At 41.3% G+C, this 19,848-nt stretch overlaps 2 protein-coding genes across 3 annotated transcripts in view; both read right to left on the bottom strand.

Annotated features, from left to right (window-relative positions):
• Positions 1 to 19,848, bottom strand: part of Chn2 (chimerin 2) — a 301,879-nt gene that overhangs the window by 233,106 nt on the left and 48,925 nt on the right. The window lies entirely within an intron of this gene.
• On the bottom strand, positions 760 to 3,018 carry LOC107146136 (transcription factor BTF3-like). The gene has a single exon (XM_048786399.1). It carries the CDS (start codon positions 2,813 to 2,815, stop codon positions 2,462 to 2,464), a length of 354 nt encoding a protein of 117 aa, XP_048642356.1. The 5' UTR covers positions 2,816 to 3,018; the 3' UTR covers positions 760 to 2,461.

The following is a 19,848-nucleotide window of genomic DNA, read 5'->3' as shown; positions in this document are numbered from 1 at the left end:
GTAAAAAAAAAAAAAAGAAAGAAAGAAAGAACACAGGAAAGTTATGTCTGATTCATTCTACTGACCTTCTTATTCCCATCCCCGTTTCCCTCCATTCCATTCCCCTTTGTCTCATCTAGTGAACATCTATCCACCCACCCCACTTATTGGGTGTTAGCATCTGCATATCAGAAAGAATATTCAGCATTTGGTCTTTCTTTTCTATTTTTTTTTAGTTATAGATGGGCACAATACCTTTATTTTTTTTTTTTTAATTTTTACATGGTGCTGAGGATCGAACCCAGTGCCTCACACATGCAAGGCAAGTGCTCCACCACTGAGCCAAGACCCCAGCCCTTTCCTGTGTTCTTATATGAATACATGACCAGTGTAACTCCACATCATGTACAACCACAAGAATGGGAAGTTATATTGCATGTATGTATGATATGTCAAAATACACTTTACTGTCATGTATATCTAAAAAGAACAAATAAAGAAGGAAGGAAGGAAGGAAGGAAGGGAGGGAGGGAGGAAGGAAGGAAGGAAGGAAGGAAGGAAGGAAGGAAGGAAGGAAGGAAATACTCAAAAGGACGTCTGTCCCATATCATGCATAGAAAAAGTACAGGGAAGGAAAGGCTCAAAATGTGGCTCAAGTGGTAGCACGCTCGCCTGGCATGCGTGCGGCCCGGGTTCGATCCTCAGCACCACATACAAACAAAGATGTTGTGTCCGCCGAAAACTAAATAAATAAATAAATATTTAAAAAAAAAAAAATATCCAGGCTTCTCCATGTAAAAGAACCTTCCATAACACAAATCAATACCTCAGGCTGCCTCCCTGTTTATCCCCACTATGTGGGAACTTTGCTAGAAAATCAGATCACAGTTAACAGCAAGAAACTGATTTGGCTGTCCTGCTTCAAGGAGAGTCATCCAAATTAGATATCGGCCAAAACATGGCTCGGGTGAGCCTGGCACATGTACATGGAAAGCTCTGGAATCAGTCTTTGCCCAGTATTCTTGGCAGAACTCTGGCATGAAGAAGGTCCCATTCAACAGTTCATCTGGCAACAATACCAGATTCCCAGAACAGGGATATGATGACAACCCAAACCATGGAAACCCGAGAAAATGTCAAAGGCCACCAGTGCCACTTTCTGGGTTCTAGACCTTGTTCCCACTGACATCTTCCCTGTAGGGAAGTAGCTGCCTTTTGAATATCTTGATAAGCTACTGAGAAACTTACACTCAGTGACCAACATGCACAAAGCCCTAGGTTTAGGGTGGTGTACTCTCCAGTATGGCTGCCAAAAGGAACACAGGAAAGGTCACCAGGCTCTTCCTGACCCAGATCATAGGGTTAAAAATGTCCTAAGTGCTCCTAGAGTAGAGGAGTGAGAGGCAGTTCAAAAAACGTCAACCGGAAAAAAAGGGATTTGATCCATATTGATCTTTCCTTTAAAAGATGGGTTGACCTCAAACAAAAAATGACCTTAGCTTCTCACCTTAAACAAAGAAAAGGGCTCAACTTGCAGTTAGTCTGCTCATGTCTAAAAAATGCTCTCAGAGAATTCAGCCCGGTTTTCAAGATGTCTCTTCTGGAGAGATGGAGGCTTTGGGGAAAGAGTTTCTTCCCCCATTGTTTGCTGTGGGTGTGGTCAGCAGTATGGACAGGAAGGAATGGCAAGAAGGGAAAGATGGGCAGTGCCCAGAACCATGCTGAAGATGTGCTATAATGTAAAGAATTGGGGTGTGAACCTGAGCTCAATATACTGCTTTACACTCTGGCTGGGTGACTCTGGATAAATCATAGTTCCCTCCAAAACTCAGCTCCCCCAACATAATGCCTACCATGGTTGGTCACTTGTTAAGTAATGCATTTAAAACTTGAAACAATATTTTGCACACAAATGGTCAATAACTGCTAGATCCCATCCAACTGTCTTCATACCATCTTGCTGCATATTAAAATAACAGTCACCAAGACTAAAAGGTCACAGATTTTTCCAGAAAATGCATCATTTCAAAAACTCATGTTATGTTGGTCCATCTGACAGACAATGTGGTCACTTTGTTATTTAGTAAATATATTCTTATTGGCAGTTAGAGTCATCTCCTGTTTAGTGTCTTAAAAGGATGATCATGTCGTCTAAATTAGCTGCAAAGAATAAATTGTGCATAAGCAAAAAATGAAAAGAGCTGCAATGTCCAAGGGGTTTGGGCTTAGAAATATTAGAAATCTAGATTTTATCAGATCTATAAACAAGACAATTTTAAAAAGCAGTCTTAATATAAAATAGCAGCTTCCAGTAACTTCAAGTTTATTTTCTTCAGAAGTTGATGAGTTCAGTTTGCCTTATTCTTAGAAGCCTTGTCAAAATTCTCTACAAGATCTGGAACTTCATGATCATCATCCCTCTAGTAGCAATTGGTGCTTTTCCATCCACAAATTGTTTGGGCAAAGATTTAGCCAGTCTCCTTCAATTAGTCAGACAGTCTGCACCAAGTTGGTTCAAGATGCTGGGTAGCATTTCTGTCAGTTGCTCTGTCTCAGCATGACCTGTAATGGTGAAAGTGTTTGTTGCCAGAGATGCCTGAATTTTAGGGTTGTTAAAGAGGATCACTGTTCCTTGGTTTGTAAACATATTCACCTCTTCAGTACCAGAGATATTGTTTACCTCTAACTTCTTTAAGGAGAATTGAAGTTTTTTATCATGTCCTATAGCTGTTCTATGAACCACCTTCTTCTTTCTGTGAGTAGTTCCTTTCCCACCAATGTGCACTTGTGCCTGCAGTTTGGTGAGTTTTTCCTGATTCATAATATTTTCTTTCATCTTTTCAGAGTGGAAATGGGGCTGCGTAGGGGAAAAGTGTTGGTGCTCAGGGAGTCTCAGGCAGACTAGCTGAGATTAGGCACACACACGGGGATGCAAGATGGCAACTAGGGGAGATCATGTATTTTTTTTTTTTAAAGAGAGACAGTGGGGGGGGAGAGAGAGAGAGAGAGAGAGAGAGAGAGAATTTTTTTTAATATTTATTTTTTTTAGTTTTCGGCGGACACAACATCTTTGTTTGTATGTGGTGCTGAGGATCGAACCCGGGCCGCACGCATGCCAGGTGAGCGTGCTACCGCTTGAGCCACATCCCCAGCCCGAGATCATATATTCTTTAGAAAGGTTTTTGTGGGAGGGGGTGACAGAATAGAAAGGAGGGAGAAGGGAGAAGGTGCTGAGAGCCACGGCTGAGTCTGTATGGCCCCTGGCATTTTGCCAACAGTATTGATTGACAGGCAAGGCATTACTATCCGCCTCTGCCGCAACTTTTGAGTTCTCGCACTATTTTGGAGTTCTCATGGGGATTTCCGGGGATTCCCCGAGAGTTCCCATTGGTTGGGGAAGTGCAGGAGGAGGGATTTCCGGGAGAGATATTTCCGGCTGGCGGTTCCTGGACAAGCCTCGTGGCGTTTGGGAGGATTCCCCGGGAGCTGTGTGAAGTGTTTTCCTGCAGTTTAAAAATAAAGATATTGTGTCCATGTATAATTAAAAAATATTTTTTTAAAAAATGGGTCAGATGGTAAAATTTGGGTGGTGTGTATTTTACTGCAATTTAAAATGAATATAGAATTTTTTANAATAGATTTGAAGGAATGGCATGACTATGTGGTAGATCTTAAGCTTTGGTTTTCTTTTATATATATATATATATATATATATATATATATATATATATATATATATATATATATATTTGTTCTAATTAGTTATACATGGCAGTAGAATGCATTTCGACACTGTATACAAATGAAGCACAACTCTTCATTTCTCTGGTTGTACATGATGCAGAGTCACACCATTTGTGCAATCATATACATACATAAGAATAATATCCATCTCATTCCACCATCTTTCTCACCCCCATACTCCCTCCCTTCCCCTCACTCCCCTCTGCCTAATCCAAAGTTCCTCCATTCTTCCCTTGGCTTCCCCCATTATGGATCAGCATCCATGTATCAGAGAAAACATTTGACCTTAACCTTTGGTTTTTCTTAATTCAGAGACCACTTTGAGATTCTGATAAGGCTGTGGATCATCTCCTAGAAATACTTGTGTGCTCACACATGGTCACAAAATCTACAGTTCATTGCAGGGGCCAAGTACCACTAGAAGTCCACCCTTGTGTGTTGGGCAACAGCCAAGGAGGGAACCTGAAGGATAGCAGCAAAGATGGGTTATCAGGGAAGATTCCACAGAAGTAGCATAGAGGAGGAAGCAGCTGTGAAGATTAACTACAAAGAGGCATCTATGTCAGAGAGGTCTCAGAGGAGTGGTGGGTACAGAGGCCAGAGTGCTGCAGGCTGAGTTGTAGATGTGGGGTTTTAGACATGATGAGGACAAGCATGAACAGCTGCGGGGCCTCCCTCCCTGGATCTCATCCTCCCCCTTCCCTTGTGTACCTGTGTGTCTCTTTCCCTATTTTTGCCCCAGGCAATCCTCCTCATTGACCTCCAAACTCCAACACTGAATGCCATCTCTCTCTGACTCATCTTCATGCAGCTGCTTCCTTCTCCATAGTTTTATATATGGTTCCCATCATGGCTTTTGCAAACGTCCTAATCCTACTCCTCCTCCCTTGCGGAAAAACATCTTGAATTCCATAGCACTTTCCCTGTGACTCTTTTCTGGTTTACCATCTTCTATTACTGTCACATGAGGGCCTGCCAGAGTTCCTTAGGGCAGATTGCATTTTCCAATAATGGCCATAGCAATATTTCCCATTCCATATGTCCTTTTTCAATGGATACTGATACTCCTCCAGTAGAAGCAGGGTCTAGGTAGCCTCTCCTTGAATTTGGGAAGATTTCTGACTTATGTGAATTGAAGGAAGATGGCAAAAGAAACAATGGACCATCATTGATAGAAAAAGACCAAGTTGAAAAAGGCAACATAGCTTCCATCTGGTTTTGTGGAATTTCTGTGTTTGAGCTATGAGCTGATCTGACTGGCAGGCTACCAGGCTTCCATGTTGTGGGGAAGCCCGGGGTCAGTGAGTAGACATTATCAGATGATTCCAGATGAGCTTTCACAGCTTCCTAGCTGAGATCCTGGACACTAATGAGTTAAAAATTAAAAAAAAAAAACATGTACCCTGTGCACTCTTCCAGAATTTCTGACCCATAGAACCCATGAACCTAAAAAGGTTTTGTTTTATTGCCACTGAATTTGAGGACATTTGTTTTGCACCAATGGTACCTGTTACACTTTTCTACAGGGTGGTTAGTGTCCTGAGGTAAATAGGGTCTCTATCTGATTTTCTGTGAGTAGAAGTATGCAGATATGAGGATACAGTGACACTGGAAATAAAGAAGCTTTCCATTTTCCCAATGAGTAAAGGAGATTAAGAAAAAAGTGTTTTGGTCAGTTTGAATACACAAATTTTTAAGGCCTAAGAGGAAACAGTTAATTGTTCACTTGCATATGATTGACACGTGCATACTCATAGTCACAATTGGATAATATATTTTGAAATACTTCCCTTTTAATATCCACACTTTATGAAGCAATTTTATCCAATTCTTGATACATCATCAATATTGTCTTAAGTCATGGCAGAGCCACTTTTTGAGTAAACTAACAGGTTCTGGAGCACACTATCTTCACAGCCTGTCTTAGATAAAACTGTCTGGAATTTTGTGTATGAGGTCACTGGGAATGTTATCCCATCCCTAACCAGGCACTTACATAACAAACACAAGACCTTCTGATTCTATTGTCTGTAGATGTATAGTCATTATCAGCTCAAAGTCACCACACTTCCTTTATTGCTTTTTTTCATGAGTTGATCTGAAAAAGTTTGTGTACAGTGACATCTAACCTGCATTTCTGTGAGGGCAGAGCCCAGGCATAATCACTAAAACACTGTGAATTTGCATCCTTTTTAAAGTCCTCCCTGACCACTACAAGTTATTTACTTAAGGGAACTGCAGTAATATGTACTGTCCAAACATAGCATGGCTCAAAGTAAATAACTGAAGAGTAGTTCTACTTAAGACAAAAAACTACGTATAGGAAGGTAAAACCAGTCCTATGTTCTAAGGAATCTTTCTTTTTTTTTTAAGAAAAGCAATCACCATATGTTTGGATTCATACCTAGAAAATGTGTGTAAAGTGACAGTGATATTTGTGGCCCTTAGGGAGTCTGAGCTCTGAGTAGTAAGTAGGTCCTCAATGTTATAAGAGAAACAGAGCCCCGTTGGGAGGAAATCATGGTACTACAGGTGACAGAAGTGATAACTCACAATTGCTCTCAAAGAAAATATGAAAGATACTAGCAAAGACCCAAGTAGCAGAGCTTGGCCAAGTTAGGGAAAACAGTGAATACAATGCAAATATCATACCCCAGGCCTGTCTTTGAGCAAGTTACTAAACCTCTCTGAACCTCAGTTTCCTTCTCCATTCTGTAAAAGAATTGTTTGGAAAATAATTTGAGATGGCATATAAAACTGAAGAAAAAGTAAATATCCAGCTGGGCAGATAGTTTCTGAAGACATGTGATCAAGGACATCATTATGTCTGATGGGTCACATATGGGGATTGAGGGAGAGAATTATCATTGCTTTCAGTTTCTTAAGAGTTTTTCCTAGAATGGGTCATTCCCAGATGTTTGTATTAAAAAAAAATGCTCTAATTTTCCCCATAAGAGTCCAAGAGTGTTATGAGGGATGTAGAATGCAAATGCAAAGTTGTTTATTAGTCGGGGGTTATTTCTAAATTATATTCTTTAAGAGCTGTAAATTACATTGTCAGAGGGGGACGAAAAATGGTGAGTTGAACAAAGGATCCACTGTCTCTGCTACTAGGAGACCCCACCGCACACGGCACCAAGCAAAACAGGTCTGGGGTCCAGAATTCACAGACTGGTGAATTACACAGATGAATAAAATGCTCACCTGAAAGTAAACTCCATACTCTAGAGGGCCAGGAGTAATAAGAGGAAGATACTGCAATATGATGCTAGTAAGTGGCTGAGCTTCCATAAGGAACCCAGGTTGGCAGAGCAAAACCCAGGCCTGGAAGCGGGATCCCTGGTGCTGACCCACCCAGAGATCACCTCTTCTCCAGGGTTCCTCTTCCTGCTCAATGGCCTTCACTCAGCCACCCAAAGGGCTTTCCAACAGCACAGCCCTGACGTCCCTCTCCAGATGGTTATTCAGTTCCACAAACTCAAGCGTAGAAATACTGCCAACGAGGGAATGCAAAATTAATCACACTGAACCCTGCTTTACAAAGGAAAGAATATTATCAAGTACTTCAATACTTTTATATTTCAAATACATAATGCATCTACATGCCTCAAATTCAAAACTAGATAGAAAAACATACACAGAACCGTCTTGCTTGGGCTTCTGCCTCCTGTGAGTAATCATTTTTCATTAGTTTCTATTTATATTTACATTGTTGGTCTGTTTTTCTTCTAGCTTTACTGAGTTATAATTGGCAAATAAAAATTGTGTGTATTCAAGATATACAGCGGGATGATTTGATGTGTGTATGTATACATTGTGAAATGATTGCCACACTCAGGTCAATTAAAATATCCATCGTATCTATCAACATACAATTATCGTGTGTGTGTGTGTGTGTGTGTGTGTCTGGAGGAAGGGATGAGGCAACTTCAGATCCACTCTTTTAGTAAACTTCAGGTATACAATATAGTATTATCAACTATAGTTACTGGAGATTCCCAGAATTTATCTTATAAATGTATCTTATAGTTTGTTCTCTTTGACCAACATTCTCTCTGCAAATAGTATTAATATAAAAAATGTGCATACATAATATATATGCCTATGTAAATATACAGTGAATATACAATGAATGCACACATTCTTCAACCATCTTTTCTTATAAAACCATAGCACTCAATATTTATTCTTCTGCACCCCTTTTTTGCCACTTTTCTATTTGCTGTAATCTCTCCATATTCATACATAGAGTTATTTCTTATACTTCTTTTTCATAGCTGCATGGTACTTCACTGTTCATCAAGGTAGTTCCATGTAGCTGGACACCTGATGTTTCCAACCTTTGGGATTATAATAATGCCAATGCAATGACCTCATACATATGTCATTTCATATTAATGCAGATAGGAAGATAGAAACAGGATTGACTTGCACTTCTATTAAATAATGTCAGATTCCCCTTTGCAGAAGCTGTGCAATTTTACATACTTATCAGTAAAACTGAGTTCTGATTTGTTTTGAAAGTTTTGCTCATTTTAATGTTTTCCATCTGTATGACTGTGTCGTTGTCACACTGTCAGAGCAGATGTATTTATAGAGGGACTGACATAAGACTGTCCTCACTACTATGAAGCATATTAAAACACCTCATTTTACAGTGTCAAATGGATAGCACAGGTTGGGAGATGAAGCCCACTTAGAAGATTTTATGGAAAAATGGGTTATAACCAGACCTTTGAGAAAACAGAGAAGCAAGCAGAGAAAAACTGCTAGGTTCCCAAACAAAAATCAACATAGAGGACACCAGGGAGGATGCGCAAATTGACTAGAGCAAAATATTGTGTTGATTCTTGAGCACAGAGCTGAGAAAGGTAGTGCAGGGCCCAACCACATAACCTTCAATTCTAGGAGAAAGTCTGTTCTTCCCCACCAAGACTCCATGACCTTGGTTTGTCCAGGATAGTCCTGGTGTATCTCGGTTGCCCTAACATTCTCGTTAAATATCAAGAGACTCAGTGCAGATGATAAATCATATCATCAGTCATCCTACTTAGAGGGCCACCAAAACTGTGGACAACAGAATCAAAGAGAAAGATTAAAAGTGAAGATTAAAAGAGAAAGATCAAAAGATTAAAAGTTTCAGCACAATAAATGTGAGGACTTGAGTATACAGAATGGGTGAAGTAGGGAACTGGGGACAGAAGGCTAGGACATCACAGAGCAGGACAGTACCAGGAGAAAGAATGGTGGACCTGACTCTGCTCCAACTAGTTTAGAACAGGGCAATTTAACCCCACTGGAGCTTGTATTTCTTTCTTATTTGTAAAGAGAAGATGATCTGGGTACAGAAGGTTACCTTCACCTCCATTATTCTAGGATCTACAAGATTATTGCTCCCGTCCAGGTGCAGGGATACGTGGAAGAGTGAGAGGACAAAGACAAAGGGATGGTGATGAAGAATGGACAGACGGAAGGGCTGAGCATGAGGGACAAGCAGGGCAGAGGTCCCCTCTGAAATATGAAGGGGTGGAGATGGCTGGGCTGAACTGTGAGAGTCCAAAAGCACAGTTTCAAACATGCCCCAAGACCACAGAGCAGGCCATGGAAGCAGTGTTTTATAGATACATATAAGAGAACACAGCTGTGTGACAAGATCAGTGGGACTACAGGAGGTATGGACCACACTTAGAGATTTCTGAGAGGGTCGGTGGTCACTCCACAAGCTGAGGTGCAGTGAGCATATGTGGGTACGAAGTCAACAAATGAACAAACCAAGATTGGGGGTCAGAGATTCAGGCAGGCACTTTGGAAAAGCAAAGTAGGTTTTTAATGACAAGGACAGCTCCAGTCTTCATCAGCAAAGTCTCCGGCGATCAACTGCTTTGACCCAGGAGATATTTCAATATCCATGCTTATATGGTTGGCTTGGATTCCAAGAAAGCACCATGTCCATTGCTTTGGATGTGCTTCTCCAAGGACAAAAGGGATTTGCAGCCAGAGCACCTTACTATTTCCAGGTCTTTGGCTGATGAAAAATCTGATCAGTAGATCTGGGTGGAGACAGACATGTGTCCCTTCTCAGACACTACAGAATTGGATCCTTGGATTGCCGGAGTATTCCTACCCTGGAGCTCACATACAAAGGCCTCAAATGGTCAATCAAAGAGCATCCGTGCCAGACATCCTGATGTAGCTACAATTTATGTTGAATAAAAAGTGGGCTCTAAAATAATTCCTTGAACAAGAATCCAGGCAGAGCAGCTTCTGGAAGATTCGGGAGAATTAAAATATCTGCCCGCCCCCCAGCTTCCACTGAATGTGTGTGGGGTGGGAGGGATTCGGAGAGATGGGATCAGAGATAATTATATCACCTACAAATATGCCGCACAACCTCGATTCAAAACCACATAGTGAATGTTAAAATACTGTAGTCATGTTCCAGTGGAAACAAAGATAAAATGACTTTTTCCCTCCTTAAGAGCGTTCACATGCAACCTTTTTCTTAAGAAAGAACATTTTCAATCAAAAAAGAAACATTAAAACCAAGTGGGGGGTGGGGTTGTGGCTCAGTGGTAGAGCACTTGTCAAGCATATATGAGGCACTGGGTTCGATTCTCAGCACTGCATATAAATAAAATAAATAAAATAAAGGTCCATTGACAACTAAAAAATATTTTTTAAAAGAAAGTGGGAATGAGTCATTAAACTCTAGCATTATTAATGTGTTCTCACACTGTCATGTGACTCTATGATTCTGAAATAGACTGAGAAGTCATCTGAGGCTTGAGGGCAGGGCTATGTCTCATCCATAAACCCCAAACATCTGACACACCCTTGGCCTAAAAATCATGTTCATGGCATGACAGTCCCTCGCTGTGCCTAGCGCTGACCATCAGCCAATGGTGACCGCTCACCTTAACATCACACCAAGATGTTAACATGCAGTGAACAAAGAAGAAGAAAGAGAAAAGGCACCTGTTTCCAGCCAAATGGCTCTGTCTGAAAAATGTCCACACTGGTTGTCAGGAACTTAAATACCAAAGGAAAGGAAAAATTGGATTAGGTTACATTTGGAAAGAGTTCCAGGAAGAGGCTTGGTAACTTCTGATTGCATTTAATGGCATTAAACTAAATCAGTTTCTAGAAAAATGGTTTCTGCATACCACAAGTTGCATTTTTAGATTCTGTCCTTCCACAAGGTACACCAGAGGAAAGGACTAGGCTGAACATGGCCTGCAAAGAAAGAAGTGATGTCAGCAAATCAGTCCAATCCCCACAATCGCCTACCAAGAAAAGGATTTATAAAAGGCAGGGGGTTGGGGATAAATTATGGCTATTTGTTCTGTTGTATAAAAGATCCTTTCTGAACTTGAATTACCCAGCGTGCCATCCTGGCTGTCTGCAAGATCTGTTCCAACTAATTGCTCATTTCACAATCTGTAAAACACCAACTGAAACTGAAGAGAAAGACAAAAGGAAAGGAAAGGAGAAAAAGGAGAATAATATTCCCAACCAAGTTTTTATTTTTTTCTTCTGTTTGTGAAGATCACACAGCTTCTTCCTCCAATCTCACGCTGGGGAAGTTGGAACAAAGGGTTCTCAGGTTGGCAAACACTCCTTCCCCTTGCTTCATGATTATTCCTTCTTGTGTCCAAAGTTTCAGCGCAGGATGGAGGGTCGCACAGGCTGGGCCACCTAAGGCACACTGCACAGTTACCACGTGAACCCCTCCTTTACACCCTTGCTCTGCCAGGATGAGGCTGGCTGGGCTATGAGAGGAGCTTGTTGACCCTGTTTGGAACCACTCCTTGGTCTAAAGCTGAACACCTGGGACAGTGACCAAGCAAAGGGAAATGCACAAACTCTACACACGATCCACCCATGCTCCTACCCCTCCTCCTTCTCTGCCAGTCTGCATCCCTCATGGGCAGCCCACTGTCCATCCCTGGGGGCCTGCCCTGCAGGCTCTTGGGTATGTTGCCCTGAGCTCTTCACTATGTTCCTCTGATATTTCAGTGTCTCCTTCTAGTGACCTCACCCCTCTGCAATCTGCAAGCTGTCTCGGTGGGACAACTGCACCCAGTTGCTCATAATGAATTCTGTGCTATCCACTACATTCTCTGACCAAGCTCCTTGACCAATCTTTTAGCAATCCTGCTGGAACACTAAAAACTATATTTCCCAGTCTCCTTTGCAGTGATGGGTCTAAAAATGAATGAGGCTCTGATAAGCAGACACATTCATAATTTGGAAGGAGGCATTAAGCAATAACTGTACTGGGAGATTGGTTCTTCTTACAGATCTGGCATGTGTAATTTGTCTAGGATAGCTATAGCAGAGAGTCTCATGTTCAGTCCCAAATAAAACCAATGCTGAGCCGAAGTGGTGATGTCGAGGGAGTTATTGATGGAATAGTCCTAGTTCTTTAAGGTCCCTAATATCCTGTAATAGATCTTTTCTGTTTAAACTTGTCAGAGTAGATTCTGTTGTCTCCAACTAACAATGCCAATCAAAATAACTTCTTGTCCTTATACGTCCATTCATTTCCCTTAATACAGAGAGCTTGATGAAGAAGCTTCAGATACAAGTACCAAAGCTCACTTGAGAACTGGCAAATCTTAGTTAGTTTGAATATGCTTTATGATAGCATAAGGTCAAGTTGTCTCAATCATTTGTTTACCTAATTAACAAGGGTCGGTTAAAGTACATTGTACTAAGCACAGAGACTGCTATGGTGATCATATCAGACATACATCCTGCCTACATGCAGCTGACCATTTAGCAGAAAAGGAATAGCTACATTTATTTAGTGTATACTAGTACCAAACACCACACAGTCAGCCACATCAGTAGGTTCCACATCCATGGATTCAATCAACAACTGAGTGAAAATATTAGTGGGGAAAAGGCATCCAAACTGAACATATAGGACTTTTTTCTTGACATTATTGTCTGAACAACTCAGTATAATAAGTATTGACAGAGCGAATAATTATATTAGATATATTAAGTCATCTAATAATGACTTGAAGCATTCAGGAGGATATGCATTAGGTATATGCAAATACTATGCCATTTTATATAAAAGATATCTATAGTTTTGATGTTTACAGGGATAGGAAGAATCCTAGAATCAATCCCCCATAGATAGCAAGGGGTGACCATAATTAACACTTTAATATTTAACTCATATAATTCTCAAAATAATAGGTATTATCATCCCTGTTTTACAGATGAAGGAACTAAGGCTCAGAGGGTAAGTAACTTACCCATGACCAAGTTTCTTTATCTAGTTAGGATTCGTACTGGAATTCAAACCCACACAGCTGAGTCTGGAACCTGCTTCCAATGTGAACTATAAATGCCTTGAGGCTAGGAAATGAATTAAGTGTGAGTCTTACAGTTGGAAGGCTCCTCTGTCCAATTTGCCACCTATTCCAGAATCCCTTTCATGGTAGACACTTCTAATTAATCTACCCCAAGTCCATGATCCCCTGCTTCCTTGCAAATAGAATACTTACTTTGTTCAGAGCAGCACTGACTGGAGGTCAAAACTAAGTTTCCCAGTCACCATCACGTTTTCTTGGAGAGGTCACAGTGACCTAGTTCTGGCCAATGAAAATCATGCTGAAGAATTCTGGGAGAGTTTTGCTTTCTTCATGTGGGCTGCCTCTTGCTCTTTGACCCTTCCTTTCTTCTTCCAGCTAGAAGGAGCACCTATGTGAGGCTAGAGGTAGGGCAGCCATCTTCAGGTAGCAAGGATTAAAATCACATTTAAGAATAGAATATCTGACAAAGAAGGACTCTAGGTCCCTGACAGCGTCACAGGGCTACCCTACCAGCCCTACAGAAACTTCCTGTGAATCCATATTTGATTAAGCCCCTGCAGCTGAGTTTCTACAACACAGACTAAAGTGCAATCTCACGCTCATACACTGTCCTTAACACTCTAGATGACTAAGACTACACTACATCTCCTGTGATGGGAAATGACTGCACTATGACATGCCACTTACATGGCTGTATGGTCAGGTAGAAACTAGTTTTCTTCTTCCTAAACAGAAATCCCACTGTATATGGGGTAGCACTTTAAGACATGAGAATGTAATTTTAAAAAGTAAGTAAAAAAAAAAATCTGTATATTTCCATATACTTGTTGTAGTAGACCGTACTGTGTAACCTTCTGTGGTAAGTTTTATTATGATCAACTTGAGGACAGAAGATGGTGCACCAGTATATAACAATGCACCTCTGACAGGGAGTTGTATTAATTTCCTAGGCTGCCATGACAAGGAACCACAAATTGGTGGTCTTAGAGAAATAGAACTTTATTCTCTCACAGTTCTGGAGGCTGGAAGTCCAAAATCAATCCAGGTGTCAAGCAAGTGAATTTCCTTCTGAAGTCTCTAGGGAAGAATTCTTGCTTGCCTCTTCTAGCATCCCTTGGTTATCAACAACTCCTGGCACTAGTTGACTTCTGGCAGCTTCATTCCAATCCCTGCCTGTATCATCACATGACCTTGTATCCTGTGTCTATATATGTCTTTCCTTTTCCTATAAGATCTGCTGTCAATGGATTTAGGGCCCACTCTAATTCAGCATGACCTCACCTTAACTAATTACATCTGCTAAGACCCAATTTCCAAATAAGACCTCATTCTGAGGCTCTGGCTGGACAGGAACCTGGTGGGGGGATGTTATTTAGCTCACCACAGAAGCAGAGCTTGTACCTAAACCTAGGTTTCTCTCCTAACTCAGAGCCTTTCTATAACTGTTTAGAGGATAGAGATAATGAGTTTATTTTATTTCTGTATTTTAGCATGTAAGATTTTTGAGATGGAATATAAAATTTAAATCATGTTCAAAAACTAATACAACAAACCTCTGTCACCCTAATTTTAATTGTTTTAATCTTTAAAATAATTGCCATGCATCCTCTTCCAGTCTTGAATTATGTGTGTGTTCATGTGTGTGTGCACATGTGTGCATGTATGAGGCTTCTGTTTCTATGATGAAGACCTTACCAGTTCCAAATTTGGCTTCACTTTCATAGTTGAAAATAAACATTCACAGTTTACATGTACTGACACATTTCTCTGCATTTGAATATTAGAACACCATGTTGGGGAGAGAGTGAACTCTGCCTATCCAAACATTACTAATATATCTGGATTGTCTTAACCCTTTCTCTCTGAGTTTCTGCATGTAAGTTACTTCCACACAGTTACCTTTAAAATACCACCTAGCATTTATTCAGTACTCACCTCATAGGTGCTTTGCAGCATCTCATTCCTACAACAATCCTTAAATAAGTGGTCTTATCTCAGGAAGGCATCTTAAGTTAAATCGTAATCCTTTTCAAAGTATTTGACACAGTAAATACATAATAAATGCCTATTGATTCATTTTAGTATTTCTATTCAATTTTGGCATCCTTACCCATAACTTGCAATTAATTAATTAATAATTATAAATTTTTAAGAAGCTCAGGCACAAAAGGAACAAATCTACCTGCTAGATGTGGTTGGTGCTATATGTATATTATTAGGCATAGACAACTAGGAAGCATTTCAAGGTTTAACAGGAAATTAGAGTTCCTAATCTAAAATAATCAATTATTTATTTATACTTTCACATTCTTTAATGACCTACACAGTAATTCTTGCGAGTCTCATGTCTTCTGAACATTCCTGAAGCAGAAACTTCTGTTTGTATTGCCTGTTTTGCCAAGACAGGCCCTCCTTACATTGGTGAAGCCCAACTAGGTTAATCTCCTATCTGTAACATTTTAGGATAAAAAGGAATTTTAATTCTCTCACAGAATTATCAAAGAACCACCTTTTGGTCATTTAAGGATTAGAAAGAAAGCACTTCTGATCCAATAAATCTCCTGTCTAATTTTGATAATGGATACATAATTTCATTTTTGTAATGCAGATAAAAGGATATTAAAAATGGGAATATATCAATAAAGGTGTTGCCGTAAAATAAAAGCTATAAGTAGCTGCTGACTCCTGATATTTTTCTTTCAACTGCTGACAGAAATCTGAGCTAACTGGAGTCTCTGGTGGTGAATAAAAGCAAATATAATTGACAAAATAATTGCATATGAACAATAATATCACAAACCTTATGCTAAATAAGGTTAAGTTAGTTAGACTTTGGCAACACAGATATCTTCAGGAGCCCTGCACTCTCTTCACAGGGAGGAAAATTGGAGAAAAGGATCATTCTTATACATAGTTTCACAACTGAAAGTGCTACTCACTTAAAGCCACATTTCTAAATTTAAAACAACTGGAATTGATTATTAATATTTATGTCACTACCATTCCTGAGATAGCATTCCTGTTTTTCTTTCCCCTATAGGTGCAAAATAGCACCAAGTAATGTGATATCTGCATCTATTTATCTGATTGCACAATATCCCTCATAATGGAGTGGCTGGGAAGCACTTGGTTTCCTGGATGCTGCAAGACACACATGGAGGAAGAAGATACTCTCCTGACACACAACGAGGTTTTAATCAAGCAGAGAAACCATGTAAGACTTACAGCAGAAAGGCCATGGGGCCAGGCTAGTGAGTGGAAAGAGAAATCATTTTTGACTGCTGGAATCACAGACCTGCTTGAGGATGAAGTAGCACATGACATGGAACCTGAATAGGAGAGTACTAGTGAGGAGAGGCAGGCCAGGACACAGGACAGCACTGATTTCCAATCCTCGCTCATCCACTTCACATGGCCAGGGTTTAAAACATGAAGAATTCATTTCATTCACTGGGCGTGGAGGTGCAGGCCTGTTATACCAGCAGCTTGAGGGGCTGAGGCAAGAGGATCACAAGTTCAAAGCCAGGCCCTAAGCAACTTGGCAAAACCAGTCTCAAAATATGATATAAAAAGGACTGGGGATGGGGTGCATTCAGATTCCAGCCCCCAATGGCCCAATATGTGTCCTTCAAAGTGGGATCTGAGGATTGTACATTTAACAAGCTCCCCAGCAGATTCTTCTGAGGGGCTCAAAGTTTGGGAAACACTGGGCAAAGAGATGAGAGTGAAATCTATAGGAAAGATTCAGAGCACATGAGAGGCCAGGCAGATGGCTGCTTCAGGGTGTGAGACCCACCAGAGATCTCTGAGTAGGGGAATAACATGATCAGAACAGCTAACTGGGTAAGAGCAGGGCCTGAATGAAAGTCCTGGCAGCAGAACTGCAGAGGAAGGAAGGCAAGCTGCAGACATCTGGTGGAGACTTGATTAATGAACTGGAGGCACACTAGAGGGGCAATTGGCAGGGGTACAGGATGAAGGCAGGTCTGAGTAGGAAGCCCAAAGTCCCAGGCATCCAGTTGAGAGCCCAGCTATCTGGTCCAATAGCAGGTGTCAGTTTTTCCTGATGTCACCTCTAGCCACTAGGACCACTGCCTGTTATATAGTTTCTCTCAGTTCCTCTGGGTTTTACCCTTCAGCTGCCTGGACATTATTCCTCTATTACCTACAAGAAAATCAGATCCAAAGACTGTGCTTTGCTGAGATGGGCAAGGTCTACATTTCAAGTTCCAGGTACCTTCCAGCCCACCAACACACTGTTACTACTGCTGTGCTCTCAGACTTGGTGGACTGGCCCTTCTCAAGCATCAATACCTGAACAAGGAGAGCATACATGGCTCCAATACAATAATGCTTTTTCTACAAAAATAACATCTCCCCTAAAAACAAGAAATGTAACACTGACCATGGCAAGATAAAGAGTAGAAAGTGTCTGGGGTTTGTTTGGCTTTTGCTTTGCCTTGTTTTTCACTGGAGAGCAGAACCCTGGAAAAGGAAAGCTGGCAGTGGGAACAATAGAACAGTGTCAACGCTCCTGTCCCAGTGGATCAGGCTGTGATTCGATGAAGGTCAAGGCTGGCTATGAGAAGGTCAGGTCTTGTGATGCACCATCAGGCACAGTAAGCCTTTTTGTTTGTTTGTTTGTTTTGTCTTGCTTTCTGTAATCCAGGAGCTGACAATCTTTGTAAGGCAGAAGAACAAACATGCTCCAGTCCCTTGTAGGCCATTGAACAGACACTATGGAGTGCCTGGGTACCCGGATGATCTCTGTACAAGGCAGCCCCCACAGATGCACAGCCCAGCAGCCTGTATCCTTCTGGCTGCATGTGTTCACTGGACAAATGGGCACTTGCTTTTGCAGAGGACGCTGGGCAGCAACTCTCATAAATGATGAAGAGGGGTGGAAGGAGGCAGCCACAGCAGGCCCAAGTGCCATATGGAGAAAGGAGGAGAGGCCTGTTTGGCCTCATTGGGTGAGTGTGTTATTGAATAAATTACCAGCAATAAAATGAAACAGAAAATCCAAAATTTGTGATTCTGACATTAGATCTGTACTCGACGTGTTCCAGTTATGCCAAACTGTTCTCTGCTCTTATCTCTTCACCGGCTCTTCCTGGAGTACCACCCTCACCTTCTCAGCTGGGTAAATCCCATTCACCTTTAAAGACTAAAAAAAATGTCACCACTTCTATGAAATATTCTCTGACATCCCTAGACATGACAGACCTACCTTTCTCTGATTTTTAATAGCATTAGGCACATACTTCCATCATGCCCTCCATCATATGACACAAGACACTGTACTGTTATGGACTGATGCTTGTGTCCCCCTAAAATCATGTGTTCAAATCCTAACGCCCAAGGTGATAGTATTAGAAGGAGGGACCTTTTGGAGATAATTAGATAACAAGGCTGAAGCCCTCATGAGTGGGATTAGTGCCCTTCTGAAAGGACCTTAGAGAGCTCCCTCATCTCTTCTCTCATCTGAAGCTAGAGTAAGAAGATGGCCATCTATGAGGAAGCAGATCCTCACCAACACCAAATCTGTCAATGTTTTGGTCTTGAGCTGTGAGAAATAAGTTTCTGTTGCTTATAAGCCACCTAGTCTATGGCATTCTGTTACAGAGCTGGAATGAGAGCTATGACATGCACTTAACATGTGGGCCACTACTCGGCCATGGATGTTCTTGATTTATCTTTGAATCTACAGCACCTGCAAGCAGTTTCTCCATAGCCACTACTGAAGGCATTAAGATCATGCATCAAATTCACCTACTTACTAATAGGAAGATCAGTGAGGAGAAACTATGTGGATGATGGCCTTACCTTGAATTCTTCACCCTGAAAACATGGAGGGGAGAAGCTGTGCCTCTTTTCCAAAGGCCTATTCTGGTTTAGCACTCTAGAAAATAAGTTCTGTCTGAGACTCTGTCCACCCCATGCCAGTGCCCCCTTCTCTGCCCCTGGGCTGTAGGGACCAGGACCAAGAAGAAGACAAGAGATCTCTGGAAACCTCTCTGTCCAAGGCAAGAAGCAATCCAGTTCCACATAAGATTCAGACAATGACCTGATCCTGGGTGTCCCGCAGCCTCTCCTGTAAAACAGGGAAAAGCTGTTCTATGCTGGGAGGAGAGTCGTTCCTATATGTACCCAGTTGTTCCTGTATGTTACCCAGGCCTTGCCAAGTGTTCCATGGATGTCTGCTGAATGGAACAGATTTCTATCACTTTTCATTAGGTGTTCTAACTTCACCCTTAAAACCATGCTAATGGAAAAAGAAGTGATGTTGGAATTAATGCATTCATTTTGCAGGTGTGTACAGAGCCCCATGGTTATCAGGGGCCCTGCTGCAAGAGGGAGACAGCAAAGACTTCAGGGAGACAGGTGAGATGTGCCTGAAGCTTGGGAAGCATTTCCACAAGCTGAGCATTGTGCAGAGGAAGAGTGTTCTACGTGGCCTAATGAGCCCAAGTAAAGGCCTGGAAACGACAGCAGAGAAAATGCTCAGTGAACTGCTAGTCCTTATCACATGCTCCCAACTAAGGAGGCCACGCCAATCCTGGAAGTAGCTCAGGTTCTGAAGCAGACTTCCACTTACCAGCTGCTTGTCCTTAAGTAAGTACCTTAAACTCTCTGGGCCTTAATTTCATTATTAGTCAAAAGAGATGATAATATATCTTGCAGAGTTGCTCCAAGAATGTAGGATGTAGGGAAAGAACATGTAAAGGACTATACATTAAATAAGAGAAAGATAGTATCATTGATTATTATTATTAGCTGGTCAATAGTCCCTTGA

The sequence above is a fragment of the Marmota marmota genome, unplaced genomic scaffold, assembly GCF_001458135.2.
Source record: "Marmota marmota marmota unplaced genomic scaffold, marMar, whole genome shotgun sequence".
In the NCBI taxonomy this organism is placed as follows: Eukaryota; Metazoa; Chordata; class Mammalia; order Rodentia; family Sciuridae; genus Marmota; species Marmota marmota.
Note: the sequence above shows the minus strand (reverse complement) of the source record. Positions and strands in the feature narration are given on the sequence as shown.